Below are 20,144 nucleotides of genomic sequence, written 5' to 3'. Positions count from 1 at the left end.
CCAACAGCTCTCTAAAAGGACTTAAGATCCTTACCAAGAGGGAATTCATGCTTGGATCTAGAAACCTTGCCAGCTATCCAGAGCTACTGAAGCCATAGATCTTTGAGCAGAACCTGTAACTTCCACTGTCCCTAACTACATTTATCTTTATACCCACAGATAAGTATATTTCTTGCCACCCATCAAGGAAACTTCTCTTTGCAACAGACAGAGGCATTTATAGAAAACCCACAACTGATCAAAACGCAGTTGTGGATCCCACTTCCAACTGATAGACATCTGCAGCTCAGGGACCACTGCAGAAGAAGGGACAGAAAGACTGTAAGAGACAGAACATCGGGGAGTTTGCTGTGGGCTTGTGTCTCCTATGGATGTCAGAAGCTACATCCATGAAGTCTCACCTATATGACAAACATGAACAAGGAAAGCAGTATATTACTTCTCAATAATTAGTTCTAAACAGATTAGTGTTTTCTAACCAGGGCTATTAAGTTATCGTGTGCCTTATATGTTCTCTCCAATCATTAAGACTTATCACCATAGCAGAGTTGTCAATTCTGAACATGCAGGAGCTGAGGAACTGAAGCTGCTTCAATAACATCTTCAGTGCCACCATGATGCTTCTTTTACTCTAGTTCATATCTGGTGTTATCTGTGCATACATTTTTCTTCCTTGCTCTTTTTATAATTCACTTTCTAAAGAGAATTCTCTATCAGTTATTATTTTTCATTACTAATTACTTTGGAAAATTTTTGTTTAAGAAAGAATAAGAAAATAGTCTCTATTTCTTTAAGCTGTAGGTACATTTCCATCTGTTTTACTTAGAGAAGACAGAGCATTAAAAAACCTCTCTGTCTATGCAAATATATACTATATGTTTATGTGCCTTTTTTCCTTTAGTTCTTATTGTAATCATTTTCGTGTATAGCAAAATACTTGTGCTATCAAATTTTTATTTTTGTTAATCCTAAGAAATCATCAAGAGTATTTTAGTATCATTTGATTTATACTCATTAAAATGATAACCAATATGTTCTCGTTGGTACTGTAAAATATATATATATTTTTTTTTTTTTTGGTTTTTCGAGACAGGGTTTCCCTGTAGTTTCTAGAGCCTGTCCTGGAGCTAGCTCTTGTAGACCAGGCTGGCCTCGAACTCAGAGATCCGCCTGCCTCTGCCTCCCGAGTGCTGGGATTAAAGGCGTGCGCCACCACCGCCCGGCCTACTGTAAAATATTTTAAGGTTTTTTTGGAACTGCAAATAATGTTAAAATCAAACATTATTAGACTGCCTTCACTTTACTTAGTTTCTATACTGAAAAGTGATGGTAAACTTGTGAAAAAATTTCAGAACTTTTTCTAATAAATGACTCTATACTGAAAATTATAGTGAAAAAATGTCATTAAGAGAAGGTGGCTTACCTTGAAATGGGATTTTAATATACTTCGTTGTGAACTAAAGAAAAAATATGAAACAAAAAATGAGTAAATGAGTTACTACTCCAAGTTTGTCTCTATTCAGTTTTCTTAGTATTCAAGTATTTAGTACTATTCAATGTTTAGTAGTAAAAGTACTAAAGAATCAAAGCAAAGATCTACATCAATGTAAAGATTTAGTTTGAAGGTTAAGAGTGTCTAACTGTACAAGTAACATTACCTTAATACTCATTTAAAAAAAAACTGGTAACACCCTACTTTTCAAAAGTATGTTCTGAAATTAAGAACTAAGACAATGTCCAAAGAAATGTCAGGAAACCACATAAGGCAACTATTTCCAAAGAGATAAGAATTCTCTTAGGGATTAACCAAACTCACAAGAGAACTGATCAAACAAAGGTGCCAATATGCTATTTATTTGTAATGAGACATTAAAAGTATCAGAAGATAAGCTATACCCCACCTGCTGGGGAAGATCTATCTTTGAAAACTAACAGAAGTCATTAGATTATTTTTACTATGCAGAAATAGAACAACAACAACAAAAAACCTGCTCACTAAAGAATGGCTACAAAAGTCTAATAAAGCTGACTTCAAAACAGTGACGCACCTGGCAAAGGATGGCAAAGTTAAATCTCAAGCCAGCACATTCCTCTGCTGAGCAACTTTCACTGGAGCATTGCCATCTCTTTTATTGCTTTGTTTTGTTTTTTTCAGGGACTCCTTCTGGCTGAGCTCCTTGCTCTTTCTGATCCTTTGATTTCATTACACTATTTCCACTGGTCTTCTTTGTGTCTGTTCAGCTTAAGTGTTCTACTTATACTTCAAGACAAAACCCTACATGTACTATCTAAAACAGGTTTGTCTTTTGACAATTGCTTTTCTCTTACTAACAAATAAATCTGCCTACACTTCTTTGGTTAAGTTTCTCTTCTAATCAACAGATTTATGAAACTGTTGACTATTTCAGAGATAAAATTTGTGAACACAAGATAAAAATCAAATGGACAGCATGTGAGTTCTAGGCAGTGACAGTGTTCAATAACACTGGTTTACTTGTATCCCGTTTATTTTCTGAATTTAAAAATTACTTCATATTATATTTCTTAAAAGTACAAAACTCATATTCCACAGGGTAAGTTGGCCAGTGAAGCCAAATGTGAGGCACTAGGACATACTGGCTAAGTGCTCAGTTTGGATTTCAAATTCTGCTTCTGTTCTTTCTACCACTATAGTTAGGGAAGTAAACAGTAAGTCACTGAACCTTCCGCAGATTTAATAAGGCTCTCAATCCAAGGGTACTATTATCACAAAAAGATACATCCAATTAAGATAATCTAATTTAATGTAGCCAAATATACCTCCTATTCATTTCATATAACTATTTAATATATGTACATATTATAATACGCATCTTCCCAAATTCTGACGTTTTACATTTTACTGAACACTAAATCTCAGAAAATGCAGCTCAGTAAATATAAAGTACTACCTCTAGGAAATAATAGTTTGTTTATCAGAGTTCATACAGCTATTACTTCAAAATTAATGAGAAACACTGTACCACAATGTCCTGGTGTCGACTTTCTTACACGTGCATTCCCTCTTCCTTCCCGTACCATTAAATGCTCTTGTTCTACCAAAACCTACTTGGCAAAAATATGATGCTGATCTACATCTCTGTGTGGTTACTACAACACGTGATCTACTCCCAGCTAAATTTTAAAGCCTAGATAAGAAAGTGATACTGTAGTCAATAAGTTCTTGAAATAGTACATCTATTTAAAGAAGAATAACGCTGACGGCAATGCTAATATATAATGTCCTTCAATTTTCAAAACAGCTCTCTAAAAATCAGTGTGCTTTGTAAACTTTTCTCATTATCACAAGTGTTAGCATTTTGGGGGGAAAAAACTATATTGGAGGAGTTTCATCCAGACGGAGACAGAGACCCACACTGGAGCACTGGACTGAGCTCCCAAGGTCCTAATGAGGAGCAGAAGGAGGGAGAACATGAGCAAGGAAGTCAGGACGGCGAGGGGTGCATTCACCCACTGAGACGGTGGGACAGATCTAATGAGAGATCACCAAGGCCAGTTGGAATGGGACTGATGGAGCATGTGATCAAACCAGACTCTTTGAATGTGGCTGACGGTGGAGGCTGACTGAGAAGCCAAGGACAATGGCGCTGGGCTTTGATTCTACTGCATGGACGGGTTCTGTGGGAGCCTTGTCAGTTTGGATGCTCACCTTCCTGGACCTGGGGGAAGTTGGGAGGACCTTGGACTTCCCATACTGTAGGGAACCCTGACTGCTCTTTGGCCTGGAGAGGGAGGGAGTGGGGGTGTGGGTGGAAGGGAGGGGAGGGAAGTGGGAGGAGGGGAGGAGATGGAAATTTTTAATAAAAAAATAAATAAAAAATAAATATTAATTATAAAAACTATATTTACTACTGCACTCTCTAAAGAGACAAATGACCAACTGAAGAAAGTTGCTCTAATTTATAACTTTCCATTATTAATTTCTTAATTAAGTTAAACAGTAACTATCAGAATAGTAAGAAAATTATTTAATTACAATAATGTCTAACATAGTAAGTACTCTGATGTTTGAAAGACTAAACATAATTATCTAACACATTTACTCAAAAACATTTCTTTCATTTCTGTTATAAAAAATCATGAATTCTGTCTGAAAAAAATGCATATAAAATATCTTTTGAAGACCAAGAAATTTTTAAGACTTTTACCCCTCTCCCTTCTGTTATTTGCTATATCTTTCAATTTTAAAAACTGTCACATATTCTCTCATCATAATTCTATACACTATAGAATTCCTTGTAGTCTTTCTTCATGTACATAAATTACAGTGACTTATTAAACTGCTTTCCTACAATAAGAGATAAATTTGTTCTGAGCTCCTGGCCTCAAGTGATTGTCTCACCTCAGCCTCCCAAATGAGACCACAAATGGGTACTACTGTGGCCAACTTAAATCCAGTGATAATTAAAGCAAAATACTAGGATAATCCATTCCAAAATGGAAAGGAGAATTAATATAATTGTAGTAAACTGCAGAATACTACACATAATACTTCTTTATATATGTGTGTGTGTGTGTGTGTGTGTGTGTGTGTGTGTGTGTGTGTATGTATGAGAAATATGAAATCATATACATTCCAAATTAGCAGCTGCTGTCTTTGTATACAAAATTATTTGTGGTCTTTATGTAGATTTTTTTGTTTGGTTCTTGTTTTCGCCTACACTACGACAAACTTTACACTATTCTGAAAGTGAAAAAGTGGTCACTAATATTTTTATAGTTTTTTCTTTTATTTTGGCGATTATAATTACATCATTTCTCCCTTTCCTTTCTTCCCTCTAAACCTTTCCATGTATCCCTCCTTGTTCTCTTTCAAATTCATAGCCTGTGTTCATTAATTATTGTTTTCATGCATATTTGTATATGTAGATACACATGTATTTCTAAATATAACCTGCTCAGTCTATATAATATTGCTGGCTTGACTGTCTTCTGAGCAGATCACTTGACGCTGGACAACTAGATAGCGTGTTTTCCCTGGGGAAGACTATTTCTTCTGCTCGCAGCAGTCTTAGCCGCCTGCAGTTCTTTGTGTGGGGTTGAAACCGTGCGGTCCTCCCCTTGTCACTTTGGTAAATTCATCGCTGTCCTTTTTCAGCTTGTCTCTAGGCGATCCTGTGGTGAGGCATTACTTTGTATATAAAAAGTCAGAGGATTTACTTACCGTGACACAACCTTTTGAAGCTCCTTTTATTTTACCAATATACAGAGAAGTGAATACAAAATCCAGTTTCAGATCCACTTCACTATTAGGTTTAATACAGGAAATGTTTTCCATGTCGGGATTGTATGGACATAATTCAGATGATGCCTAACAAAGAATAAATTATACATGTATAAATCTCTAAGAATTACAAAAAAAGATGAAAATTATGTTTTATCAAAGACAAAATTCTTCTTTAAATTATGATTAAAGAATTTTATGCTGTTCTTCAGTTGACCTGAGCTAGTGAGAGCTCGCTGACTCTGGACTGATAATGGGCAAACCTGTATAGGCCCAAGTTAGGCCCACTGAATGTGAGGGACAGTTGTGAGGCTTGGGAAGCCTGGGGGGCCACTGGCAGTGGGATTTATCCCTAGTGACATCTAGGAGCACATTCTTTTGGAGGGATACCTTGTTTAGCCTAGATATAGTGGGGAGGGTCTTGGTCTTGCCTAGAAGTGAAGTGTCAGACTTTGCTGACTCCCCATGGGAAGCCTTACCCTTTCTGAGGAGTAAATGGTGAGGTGGAGTGGAGGGAAGGCGGGGGAAGTGGGAAGAGGGGAGGGAGTGGGAACGGGGACAGCTATGTAAAATGAGGAAATATTGTATTTAAAATTCTTAATTAAAAAAAATAAAAATAAATGATAAAATAGAAAAAATTTATGCTGTTCTTAATATGAAAAAAGAGTTACTAAGATTTTTGAATAAAATATAGATTTTAAACTTATTTTGAATCTTGGATATTTTTAGATTTTTGTATGTGCATGTGTAAGAATTATTTATCTTTTTTATTGTTTTTATTGCACTATACATTTTTCTCCATTTCCTTCCCTTCCTCCCCTCTCCCTTTCCACCCTCTCCTGTGACCCACACACTCCCAATTTACTCAGGAGATCTTGTCTTTTTCTATTTCCTATTTAGATCCATATATGTCTCTCTTAGGGTCCTCTTTGTTGTCTAGGTTCTCTGGGGTTGTGGACTGCAGACTCATTTTTCTTTGCTTTATATCTAAAAGCCACTTATGAGTGAGTATATATAATATTTGTTTTTCTGGGTCTGGGTTACCTCACTCAATATGGTTTTTTTTCTAGATCCATCCATTTACCTGCAAATTACAAGATGCCATTATTTTTTACCACTGAAAAGATTGTGTAAATATACCACATTTTCTTTATCCATTCTTCAATCAAGGGGCATCTAGGTTGTTTCCACATTCTGGCTATTACGAATAATGCTGCTATGAACATAGTTGAGCACATGTCCTTGTGGTACGAATGAGCTTCCTTTGGGTATATACCCAAACGCGGTACGGGTATTGCTGGGTCTTGAGATAGATTGTTTCCTTATTTTCTAAGAAATTGCCATCCTAAATTCCAAAGCAGCTGTACAAGTTTGCACTCCCACCAGCAATGGAGGAGTGTTCCCCTTACTCCACATCCTCTCCAGCATAAGATGTCATCAGTGTTTTTGATCTTGGCCATTCTGACAGGTCTAAGATGGAATCTGAGTTGTTTTGATTTACATTTCTCTGATGACTAAGGATGTTGAACATTTCCTTAAATGTGTTTCAGCCACTGGAGATTCATCTGTTGAGAGTTCTCTGTTTAGGTCTGTACCCCAATTTTTTATTGGATTATTTGTTCTTTTGTTGTCAAGTCTCTTGAGTTCGTTTTGGAGATCAGTCCTCTGTTCAATGTAGGGTTGGTGAAGATCTTTTTCCATTATTTAGGCTGTTGTTTGTCTTGTTGACCATGTCCTTTGCTTTACGAAGCTTCTCAGTTTCAGGAGGTCCCATTTATTAATTGTTTATCTCAGTGTCTGTGCTGCTAGGGTTATATTTAGGAACTGGTCTCCTGTACCAATGTGTTCAAGTGTACTTCCCACTTTCACTTCTCTGAGATTCAGTTTGGTTGGTTTTATGTTGAGGTCTTTAATCCATTTGGACTTGAGTTTTGTGCATAGTGATAGACATGGGTCTATTTTCATTCTTCTACATATTGATATCCAGCTATGCAAGCACCATTTGTTAAATACACTTTCTTTTTTCCATTTTATATTTTTAGCTTCTTTGTCAAAAATCAGGTGTTCATAGGTGTGTGGATTAATATCCGGGTCTTCAATTCAGTTCCACTGGTCCTCCTATCTGTTTTTATGCCAATACCAGGCTGTTTTCATTACTGTGCCTCTATAATAGAGTTTGAAGTCAGGGATTGTTTTGGCTATCCTGGGTTTTTGGTTTTCCATATGAGGTTGAATATTGTTCTTTCGATGTCTGTAAAGCATTTTGCTAGGATTTTGATGATAGGCATTGCACTGAATCTGTAGATTGGTTTTGGTAAGATTGCCATTTTTACTGTTTATTCTACCTACCCAAGAGCATGGAAAATCTTTCCATTTTCTGGTGTCTTCTTCAATTTCTTTTAAGATTAATTTTATAGGGTATTTTGGAGGTATTGAAAGACATTATACCAATTTTGAACTGTGTCTCAAACTTACTTTAATGCCTCCCTCTCACCTGACTGCTACCTAACAAGTAAGAATATTCCACTGGGGGCTGGAACATGACTCAGAAGATAGGGTACCTTCCACTAAGTCTAACAACTGAGCTTAATCCCTGGAACCTACATAATGGATGAAGAGAATGACTCTTCAAGGTTGTCCTCTAACCTCCACAACCGTGCCATGGCCTACACATCCCCACACACATACACACAAATAAGTAAATATGTAAAAGAATTGTTTTAACTTTGATAATGAAACAATGGAAAATGTTTTTAAAGTAGGCAGAAATAGATTACCTGTACAGATTCACATGCACCCAGTGGTAGTTCTGAAAAATGTACTTCAGAAGTCCCCTGATTTTCACTTGCAATCTCAAACTCTTGATTAGGCTGTAACTTCAGAATTACTGAATTCTTATGTTCAAAGGGTCCTTCTTCATCACTGGAAACAACAACTAAAAAGGAAAATGTGTTTTAAATGTGTCACAATAATGACATAGAAAAAAACTTTCTAACTAATTATCTTTAATAATCACATTAAGCCTAAATATCTATATATTCAGCTTAAATCTAACCTATCATTCACTACCCAATTAGTAATAGTTATATACAGATTCTATATCAGCATTACTATTTAATAGGTTCCTACAATCTTACCTTCGAAAGAATAAACGTATTTAAAAGATGACTAAAGTCATAAGTAAACATGGTACACTCTGGGTAATGAGTGGTCCTCAAAGATTTGCAACTTAAAAGCCTGGGCCCATGTGTGTTACTTCTGAGATGAGATGGAGCCTTTCAGAGGTGGGGCCTAGCAATGGAAGATCACCAGGTCATTAGACAAGGTCACTGGGGCTTGCCACAAGAGGAGTTGCTGTCCAAGCTATTCCCTTTGCTCCCTGGAGAATGAAACATGTGGTTTTGCTCTACTGTATGCTCCCTGATATTTCCTGCCATCCAGAACATGCACCCTCAGCAGCCCAAAGCACTGGGTTCACTCAATCTAGACAGAAGTCTAGGTAACTTTAAGTCAAAATAAAACTTTTCCTCATCTCCCTCTCTCAACTCTGAACCAATATCGGGATTTTATTCTTTTTTTCCTTTCCCTTTCTTTTTCTTTTGTGCTAGAGATTGGATCCAGAGTCCTGTAAAGGTAACCAAGCACGATGCCACTGAGCTGTATTCCCTGTCCACTCTTTAACCATGTAATTATATCAGGCATCCTGTTACAGAACAATGTCTAGATCTAACAGAGTACTGTGAAATCATTCTAAATTGTGCCAAGTCCTTTCACGTCACTTTCCTACAGGAAGGGAAATGGATGGCTAGACGATACAGAAGCAACTCACTATGTACTCTTTAGAGTCTTTTGAATTCTTGTATCAGAAATTTTTATCACCACCACCTGCAACTCCAGTTCCAGGAATCTTGACACCCTTATTTGGTCTCTGAGGGCACCAGGCATGCATATGGTGCACAAAACATACATACACATAAAAAAAAACTAAAAAAAAAAACCAAAAGAAACAAACAAAAACCTTACTGTTTCCAGACTCCATTTGTTTACCTAAATTAGTATTACATGATTCATAAGGGAACCACTGAGGATGTTTTCCCTAAAGTTAACGTACTTCCCACAGGCCCAAACAGCCTTAGCAAATTGTGAGAAAAGCAAAAGCTCTGAGTAAAGCTTTGAAAACGAGTGTCTTTACAATCTTTTACTTACTTGGTTCAGCTAAGAACAACAATTGGTTCTCTTCACTGTTTCCACCTACAAGAGACTTTTCTTCTATAGTCAACTCCTCGCCCTTCTCGGTCGGGGAAGAACTCTCCACCTCATTGTGAGAAACAGAACTCTCCAGGCTTCTGCTGGGTGAGCAGGCCCTTCCAGAGGCAGTACTGACACCTGCTTCTTGAACAGCAAGTGAGCACACATTAGTAGTGGCCTTGCTCTCTGAAGGTTCAGGTGTAAGTCCTATAGGTGGTGCTGGGTCCCAGTGACAGCTTTTGCTTGATTGTTCAAGCTTACTGGAGGCTGTGGAGTCATTTTCTTCTTCTTTCTGAACATTTTTGTAAAAAGAGAAATTACATTTTTCCATTTTGGTTTTCCTAAGGCACACTTCTAAGACTTAAGTTCACAAGGAATAACATAAAAATGAAAGTGAATCTTTTTATAGGAATATGAAGAGATAGCTAAACAGCTGTGCTAATTATGCTTAGCAGTGTCACCCAAGTACAATGATACAGCGTTTAACCTGTTAAATTTGATGCCTAAGTAATTTTTAAAGAATCAAATAAAGAAATTTCCATATATGGCAAAGTTGGAGCTAAATAAACTTTAGAATGAGAGGACTTTTAGCATATTTATTTACTTGTAACAAAAACTGCTTTTAGTAACAAAAGCAAAAACATTGAATAAGAAGGAATATCAAAATTATGAAAACTCTTGCCACCAAGCCTGACAACCTGAGTGTGGTCACTGGTGCACACATGGTGAGAGGAGGGAACCAACTCCCACAAACTGTGCTCTAAGAGCCATATATACACATGTGTGCATGTATGCATGCATGATCACGTGTGTCTGTACACGTGTGTCTGTGCGCACACACAGAAATAATGAACTAAAAGTAATGCAATTTAAAATTTTTAAAATAAAGTTTACACAGAATAGAAAAAATCCAATAAAGTAAAATGTTCAAAGAAAATTCATTATTTAGCTACCATTAACTCATTTTCATCACAGTACAAAATTATTTCCTATGGCATTTAAATATATCTACTCACCACATATTCTGTTGACTTATCCAAAGAAGATTTAGAATTTTGAGAATCATATAAATGACTTCTAACCCTTTTCTTTCTCTTCCTGGAAACTGTAGTGTGTTCCATTTCTGAATAAGAACGTGAAGTCTTCTTGTTTCTGGTCCCCTCTTCAAGATTATTGCACTCTTTACTTTCAGGATTAAAATCTTTAAAAAAACATAAAAAGCACAGCTAAGCCCAAAAAGTATATAAAAGTTCCTTTTACATGAGTTGCCAGTCATACTGAAATTACTATACTAACTAAAGCTCATTAAAACAAAACTCTGTAGTGACACTGGATGAAAATATAAAAGGGTGAGCCTATATAAACCAGCTGTGTTCTTTAGACAACAGATGTGAGGGCATGCAGCAAACTTTATGGGAAGGAAATATCCTTTCAAGAAGTAATGAAAATGAAACAAGTAACCATGGCTTTTCTATTTGATATAAATACATTTTTGTTATTACCGTTTTGGTTTTTCAAGTCAAGATTTCTCTGTGTAGCCTTAGCTATTCTGGAACTTACTCTGTAGACCAGGCTGTCCTCCAGCTCACAGAGATCTGTCTGCCTCTACCTTCAGAGTGCTGGGATTAAAAGTATGCACCACCACCACCTGTTAATTTTCTTATTATTATTTTGTATTGTTCTAAGTAGCATATAAAGTAATGAGTTTCGTTATGGAACTCATTAGACTTTTGTTTCTGTCATCAATCCTTGTCCCCAATTCCTCTCCCCAGTATCCCTGTAGCCAACCTACTTTCTAGTTTCTGACCGATATTCACACTCACCCTCACATAACTACACACAATATTCAAATTAAAACCAAAGAGACCTTATACCTTCTTTTAATATAATAATCTACAGATCCAAGAATATCCTGGCAAATTCATTTTTCTTTAAGGCTGCATGGGCTTATTTCTGGGTCTCTGGTTATATTCCAGTGGTCTGGGGGTCTGTCTGTGGGAGTACATGTAATGTTTGTGATTATGGGTCTGTACTACAATCTGAAGTCAAACACTGTGATGCCTCCTACAAGTTCTGCCTGTTTGGTTTTGGTTTGACTGTCTTTTCTGTTTCTTAGGATTAATTTTCTTCATGCTGTGAAGGTCACTGGAATTTTGGTGGGGATTATATTGAATCTTTATATTACTTTTGGCAATATGGTCTTGTAACAGCCTTGGCTGTCCCCAGTCTCACAAAGATCCACCTGCCTCTGCCCAGAGAGCTGGTATTAAAGGCATGCACCACCACCAGCAAGCGGTCATTTTCATAATATGGCGTTAATTCCACTGATCCAAAAGTAATTTAAAAGTTCCTGGAATAAAGTAAAACTGGTAGCACAACCTACTGGAGTGTCTGAGTTAGAGCCAAGGCAGTCCTAAGAGAAAAGCTCATGACAAAATAACAGCCGTGTCTGTGTGGTTATGAGTGAGTGGAAGAAATTTAAAACAAAGAGTAAACAAAAGATAAAAGAGATAAAGAGCTACAGAAAACAAAAATTAGACTAGGCGGAGCTAGTCAGTATCCCCAGCTACACCACATTACTCATAAAATCTCAAATATTCAAAATAAGACTCATCCAGTTTCAGTTACAGAATACTTCTGATAAAGTCAGTTCACTCTAGTCAGTCTTCAAGCCTTAACAATCAGACTTAAAGCACATAAATAACACTACACTACCAAGCTTCACACAGTGCACATAGCCACTGTAAACTAACAATCTCAGTGGCTATCAGGAAACCTGTGTCTACAAAGTCACTTTCTCTAGTAACTGCCCTGAAAAAGTCTCAGTCAGCCTCTTGTATGCATAGAAGTCAAGTCTGATTTCCTTCGCTTCTACAAGGTCTACTAAAAAATATTGTAGGCATTGGAGAGAGAATTAAATGATTTAAGATTACTTGATAGCTAACTACAAGAACATGAACTTAATCCCAGAACCCATTGAAAGGTCAGACATGGTTTTGCATACATCTGCAACCCCAGCTCCAAGAGGGTAAAGGTAGGAAGCTTGCTGGGGCTTACTGGCTGCCAGCCTAGGAAAAAACTAAAAGCTCTGGGTTTAGAGGAGTAGGACAAAAAAATGATAAACAAGAAAAGCCAAAACCCTTCTCTTCCTTCCTTAGACATCACACACACACACACACACACACACACACACACACACACACACCAAAGAGAATCCAGTTATATTTGAAATGAAATACACAAATTTTTGCACAGTGTGATTAAAGAACAATTTTTTTCTCATGAATAATTTACAAAATTACTCAGAAAACAGAGTATCTCCCTTTGTTTTAAATTATCAACAATCCAAAAGAGCTCTAATGACTAAGGTAGTAATCTAAGTTTTCATAAATTTTGGTTAAAAAAATTAAATCTTAAAAGAAAAATAAAAAGGAGTCAGAATATTATTAATTATATACATCAGGAGACCTGAGAAGAATTTTAGAAGCCTGAGATGTATTTGCCTTCATGTTTGCTAAACTGAATTAGGTGGGAATCCCTTGAGAGTTAAAGCAGTTCTGACCAATGCATTTTGTAGCAAGAGACTAGACAATGGGAAGGGCATAATAACATTCCAGATAACAGTAATATTAATATTCATGAATACAATTTGAATAGCCAAATTAATATAACTTCATAGATACTTTTACTCCATACACACTTAAAAAGACAAAAAGTAATATTCAAATTTAACTGTTGGGACTGGCAAGTAGAGCAAGAAATATACACTTAGGTATATAAATAGATGTTCAGCAATTTTATTTGTATTAGATAACTACTTCTCTTTACTTTTGCATATCATTTCATATTACTATAAAATATTCATAACAAAACTACTGTAAATAATAAGCAAAATTCTAATTTCCATTTTCCAGCTATCACAAACCTTCAAGCTGAGTATGAGATGTCACAGGAACGCCACGATCAGCTCTGTGCTTTTCTTTCACATGCGGAGCCTTCTTTGCAGAAATGTTATCTGTCTTACTTGGTTTTGAGCCTCTGCAAAACAGCATTGTATTAAATTCATTTCTAATAAGACTCAAATGAATTTAGAAGACACCGACACAAATTCAAATAAAAATTCAATACGCTAAAAATAAATTCTTACATGTAATACTATATAATATAGAAAAAAATAATATATAGAAAAATATAATATAGAAAAAAAGTTCATATGCCGGGTAGTGGTGGCACACGCCTTTAATTCCAGCACTAAGGAAGCAGAGGCAAGGGATCTCTGTGAGTTTGAGGCCAGCCTGGTCTACAGAGCTAGTTTTAGGACAGCCAAGGCTACACAAAGAAACCCAGTCGTGAAAAACAAACAAACAAACAAAAAACCCACTGAACTCAGATCTGAAAAGTTTTCACTTCCATTTCACCCTTACATCCCAAAGGTCTTTGGGGAAGAGACAGGCTATCACACTGTATCTGCAAAATGAGAAAAGAATAATCTTACATGAACTAGATAGGTCAGAGCTCAAAAAGTAAAAATTCAACAACACAAATACCCCGATATTCAACCAGTATGTAATAATTATAAGTCAAAGCTAATTGTTAATATATTTCAAAATGGTTCGAAAACAAATCTTAAGAAAAAATAAAGTTTGGAATGTGTTAACAAATTTTATCTATAGGAGCTGGAGAGATGGCTCAGTGGTTAAGAGCACTTGCCTGCTCTTCCAAAGGTCCTGAGTTCAATTCCCAGCAACCACATGGTGGCTCACAACCATCTGTAATGAGGTTTGATGCCATCTTCTGGCCTTCAGGCATACACAGAGACAGAATATTGGTTTTTTTGTTTTGTTTTTCGAGACAGGGTTTCCCTGTAGTTTCTAAAGCCTGTCCTGGAACTAGCTCTTGTAGACCAGGCTGGCCTCGAACTCAGAGATCCGCCTGCCTCCGCCTCCCGAGTGCCAGAGACAGAATATTGTATACATAATAAATAAATATTAAAAAATTATATAAAATTATTTAAAATCTAAGGTTCAGGCAAGATAACTAAAATAGAATATTGAGGGGAAAACAAATTTTAGCCCTGGTGTAGTGGTGCACTCAGGACGCAGAGGCTAGAAGATCTCTGTGAGTTCAAAGCTATCCTGGTCTACAGTGAGCTTCAAGACAGACAGGACTGGGCTGGAGAGATGGCTCAGTGATTAAGAGCATTGCCTACTCTTCCAAAGGTCCTGAGTTCAATTCCCAGCAACCACATGGTGGCTCACAACCATCTGTAATGAGGTCTGGTGCCTTCTTCTGGCCTACAGACATACACACAGATAGAATATTATGTATATAATAAATAAATAATTAAAAAAGACAGACAGGACTACATTGAAAGACCTTGTTCTCCCCACCCCCACAAAAAAAGGAGAAGAAAAGAAAGAAGAAAAACAAATTATCCATGATAAGAATGAACTTTTAACAAAAAGAAAATATAAAGCTTGGTTTAGAAGAATTGAAACCTATTTCAGCTGAGGATTATTTAAAAGAGAAGGAAAACAGGAGAAAGTACAACATAAATAGCATCTTTGTAGTATATTTCTTTTTAAAATAAATGCACAAATCTGATACATATAAGATGAGCAAAATATAACCTATAAGAAATGATTGAAAATATAATAAATGAATTATAAATTCAAAAGCTATAGCAACCAAATATTACCAATGTACTATCATAGTAAAAGGATCAGTCATTGCTATGATTACACTTATTCAGCTCTTTATACTTACTTTAATGTAATATTCTTTACTTAGAACTTGGAAACTAAAATCTCAAATATTCAAAATAAGACTTAGTCAGTTTAACTTACAAAAAAACTCTGACCAAGGGGATTTCCCCAGCTAGGTCCGTGGGCAGCAGAGGAGAGGGTGCCTGAACTGGCCTTCTCCCATAGCCACACTGATGAATATCTTGCATATCACCATAGAACCTTCATCTGGCGATGGATGGAGATAGAGACAGAGACCCACATTATAGCACTGGACTGAGCTCCCAAGGCCCAGATGAAGAGCAGAAGGAGGGAGAACATGAGCAAGGAAGTCAGGACCGCAAGGGGTGTGTCCACCCACAGAGATGGTGGAACTAATCTAATGGGAACTTACCAAGGCCAGCTGGACTGGGACTGAATAAGCATGTGATCAATCCGGACTCTCTGAATGTGGCTGACAATGAGAGCGGACTGAGAAGCCAATGATAATGACACTGGATTTTGATTCTACTGCATGTACTGGCTTCTTGGGAACCTAGTCTGTTTGGATGCACACCTTCCTAGACCTGGATGGGGGGGGGGGGCTTGGACTTCCCACAGGGCAGGGCACCCTGACTTCTCTTAGAACTAGAGAGCAAGGGGGAGGGGTAGTGGGGAGAGTGTGAGGGAAATGGGAGGCGGTGGAAATTTTTAATAAATAAACAAACAAACAAACAAACAATCTTTGACTAAGTCAATTCATTCTATTTAATCTGAAGCCTCAGCCATCAACTTTAGGCTAACAGCATATAAGTAACACTATAGTAGCAAGTTTCATTTGCTAAAGATAAAAGCCTAAAGCAAAACAAAGTATTTTGTTTTTTAACTGCCCAGCAAAATACCACAAAGCACTATAAACAAAACTACAATGTGATCTAAATGGTTTTTTAAATTGAAATGAAATAAAAAGCAACAAGACAGAAAAACTGCAGGAGAAATTTAAAACATAAAACTGATTTTTAAATGCTCATTATTCCTGCTTATAGACAAGATGGTGTTACAGATAACAGACCCTACAGTAGGACTGGACAGATGGCTCCTGGTTAAAGTGCTTATTGCAGAAGGCATGAGGACCAGAGGCCAGGTCCCCAGTGCCCACATGCAAGAGTCCCAGAACCCATGTAAAACCGGGTGGGCATGCCTCAGTATATAAAGCGGAGAGCTACTGAGGAAGACACCTGACACCAACCTGTGCCCTCTATATGAATACACACACTCTCTCATACACAGGAGCATGAATACACACATATGCACACACATCATACACACACACAAATGCAAAAAATACCATTAAGGTATGAAGATTCCTCCAGAAAAGTCAAAGTTGACAAATACTTTCAGCACTATAGCAGGATGTAAAATCACATACAAAGATCAGTAGCTTTTGTACATACCAATAAAAATGCAAAGAAAGAAGTTGGGGCAAAAATCTATTCACAACAGCTTTTAAACAAATACTTTGTAACAAGCCTAACTCTATAAATAAAAACTATAAATCACGGTAGAAACTCAAGACACTAGAAGCTTGGGGAGGCTGCTTCCTCAGGGACGGGCAGGATTAATACTGTGAAAATGAATAATGTCACTGAAAGAAATCTACAGATTTAATATAATCTTCATCAAAATTTCAAGAAATTCTTTATAAAATTAGAAAAAAAGTAATCCTAACATCCATATAGAAGCATAGAAGACTTCAAAATAATGAAACCAATCCTGTACAGCAATGTTGGATATATCTTAATACCCGATCTCAAACTACACTAAAGAATCATAGTCACATGGCAACAGCAGAAAAACATACATGTAGACTAATGGAAAAAAAAAACAGAAGATCCAACAGCCACCCCTGAGCATTCCTCATAGCCTCTGACCTCCAGCCTGGTTAGTACCTGAAAGGGAGAACAGATGATCCAAAGAAGCTTCTGCAGCTACAGCCTCCTCGTTTCTGAGAAAGGTGAAAATAGCATACACTAGAGAAAAGCCTCTTCTACAAATAGTGTTGAGAAAACTGAAACTATGTCCAAATTTCTCACCCTTCACAAACAACAAGTCCAAACAGATGGAAGACCTTAAAGCAAGAGCTAAATTAAAATCTTGAAACTATGAGAGCAAAACACTTCAAGACATAGGCATAGACAAGGATTTTCTGAAAATAATTCCAATATCGTAGGAAATACTTTCAAAAATTGGCAAGTAGGATTACGTGAAATTAGGCTTCTGTAAACCATCATCAAATTGAAGAAACAAACTACTGAACAGAAAAAAAAAACTTAACAATTATATATCAAATAGGGATTAACATATAGAATCTATAAAAGAAAAAGCTACAAAATTTTAAAATAAAACAAATCATTCACTTAATAAACTAATAAATTAAAGAGATAGTTCTCAAATGAAGAAACATAATTAGCCTACACATTTTTTAAAAAGTACTCAAGATCTTATGCCAGTGCTGGTGGCCCATGAGTTTGAGGCCACCCTGGTCTACAGGGCAGATTCCAGGACAGTCAAGGCTACACAAGAGAAACCCTGTCTTGAAACACAAAAACAAACAAACAAACACAGTATTCAAGATCTTTAAGTCTATCAAGGAACCATACGTTAAAGATACAGCAAGATGCCAATGCATCGAAGTCGGAATCACTATCATTAAGAAAACAAACGATGGCCAGGTTACAAGGACGGGGGAAACTTTTTACATTGCTGGTGCATGTGCAATCTGATTTGGCCATTACAGAAATGAGTATGAAAGATACTCAAAATATTAAAAACTGAACTACCATACAGATAGAGCCACCCTGTGCCTGGATCAATTCCACAGGACATCTAAGCACATCACAAAATAGTTAAACACACCAGGTTATTGCTACACTATTCACAAAAAAATGCTGGGATTAGAACAAGCTTGAAATTCCATCAGTAGAAAAATACATGGAGAGAATGTTATATATAAACACAACAGAATTTTATTGTAAAGAACAGTGAAAATTATGACATTTACAGGAAAATGGTAAGGCAGACACAGAGACAAAGACTGCGTTTTCTCTCAAATGAAGAATTTAGACTTACATTTAGATACACACGATAGATGCATAAATACATACAGAACACAAAAGTAGGAAAAGGTCTATGAGAATGAAAAAAGAGATATAAGAGGAGTTATGGGGGACAGGAGAAGGTAAAAAATACATGTGACATGAAAGCAATAAAGATAATCTGAAGGAAGAAGGAAAACAGCAAAAGAGGACAGGAAGGGGTGGGGGGCAAATAAGAGCAAAGTATAATGATATATATAAAGATTTCACAGTAATAGAGAAATTGCTCAGTAATAAGATCACATACTCGGCCAGGTGGCCCACGCCTTTAATCCCAGCACTCAGGAGGCAGAGGCAGGCGGATCTCTGTGAGTTTGAGGCCAGCCTGGTCTACAAGAGCTAGTTCCAGAACAGGCTCCAAAGCTACAGAGAAACCCTGTCTCAAAAAACAAAAAACCAAAACAAAACAAAACAAAAATCACATACTTGCTCTTACAGAGGACTCAGTTCAATTCCTCCAGAGGGCCAGAGTTAATTGGAGTTTGGCAGCTCACAACCACCTATAACTCTGATCCAACACCTCTGGCCTCCGTGGCCAACTGCAGCCATGTATATACATGTTTGTGCACACACATACATAATTAAAAATAAAAATATATCTTTATGAAATGTCACAATGAAACCCATTATTTTGTACGCTAGTGGTTAATAATTTTAAAAATCACTAAGTAAATGATATAGTGTTAAGCATTAATGGGAAAAAGGGAGAATAATAACAACAGAAAGAAAAAACAGTAAAGATTTCAACAGAAACCTAAACTAGAAAAACAGTACAAATAATCAACAAGACTAAAAGTTCTTTATTTGAAAAGATAAACAGACAAGTTTTTAAGTACACTTAGATAAACTAAAACAGATGAAAATTAGAAGTTAAAACAGAGTGGCTATAGGATAGGGCCAGTTCAGGCACCCTCTCCTCAGCTGCTCAAGGAACAAGCTGGGGACATCTCCTTGGACACCGGGGAACCCCTCTAGAGTCAAATCTCTTGCCAACCTTGAAATGGATCCCTTAATTAAGATATGTACTTCCCTGCTCCCATATCCACCCTTCCACCATTCCAACCATCCCATTCTCCCAAGCTCTACCCATATTCCCCTTCTCACTTCTCTCTCCCCATCTCCCCTTACTCCTACCCCACCCCCACCCCCAAGCTCCCACTTTTTGCCTGGCAATCTTGTCTACTTCCAACATACAAGAGGATAACCACACTAATGAATATCTTGCATATCACCATAGAACCTTCATCTGACAATGGATGGAGATAGAGACAGAGACCCACTTTGGAGCACTGGACTGAGCTCCCAAGGTCCAAATGAGGTGCAGAAGGAGGGAGAACATGAGCAAGGAAGTCAGGACCGTGAGGGGTGCGCCCACCCATTGAGACGGTGGGGCTGATCTACTGGGAGCTCACCAAGGCCAGCTGGACTGGGAATGATAAAGCATGTGATTAAACCGAACTCTCTAAATGTGGCTGACAAAGAAGGCTGACTGAGAAGCCAAGGACAATGGCACTGGGTTTTGATTCTACTGCATGTACTGGCTTTGTGGAAGCCTAGTCTGTTTGGATGCACACCTTCCTAGACCTGGATGGAGGGGGGAGGACCTTGGACTTCCCACAGGGCAGGGAACCCTGACTGCTCTTTGGACTGGAAAGGGAGGGGGAGGGGGGACGGGGAGGGAAATGGGAGGAGAGGAGGAGGTGGAAATTTTTAATAATACTAAAAAAAAAGAAGTTAAAACAGAGATAATACATC

At 37.2% G+C, this 20,144-nt stretch overlaps 1 protein-coding gene across 5 annotated transcripts in view; it reads right to left on the bottom strand.

The window, feature by feature from the left end:
* Senp7 (SUMO specific peptidase 7) overlaps positions 1-20,144 on the bottom strand; it is a 104,512-nt gene that overhangs the window by 21,260 nt on the left and 63,108 nt on the right. For all 5 annotated transcript variants that reach the window (XM_038344866.1, XM_038344867.1, XM_038344868.1 and 2 more), the window contains 6 exons: positions 13,437-13,549; positions 10,528-10,712; positions 9,470-9,803; positions 8,041-8,198; positions 5,204-5,350; positions 1,424-1,457 (listed from right to left, as the gene is read on the bottom strand). In XM_038344866.1, the coding sequence (XP_038200794.1) occupies positions 1,424-1,457; positions 5,204-5,350; positions 8,041-8,198; positions 9,470-9,803; positions 10,528-10,712; positions 13,437-13,549 (971 nt within the window). The remainder of the gene's footprint in view (positions 1-1,423; positions 1,458-5,203; positions 5,351-8,040; positions 8,199-9,469; positions 9,804-10,527; positions 10,713-13,436; positions 13,550-20,144) is intronic.

Source organism: Arvicola amphibius, chromosome 10 (assembly GCF_903992535.2).
Source record: "Arvicola amphibius chromosome 10, mArvAmp1.2, whole genome shotgun sequence".
NCBI classification, from domain to species: domain Eukaryota; kingdom Metazoa; phylum Chordata; class Mammalia; order Rodentia; family Cricetidae; genus Arvicola; species Arvicola amphibius.
Note: the sequence above shows the minus strand (reverse complement) of the source record. Positions and strands in the feature narration are given on the sequence as shown.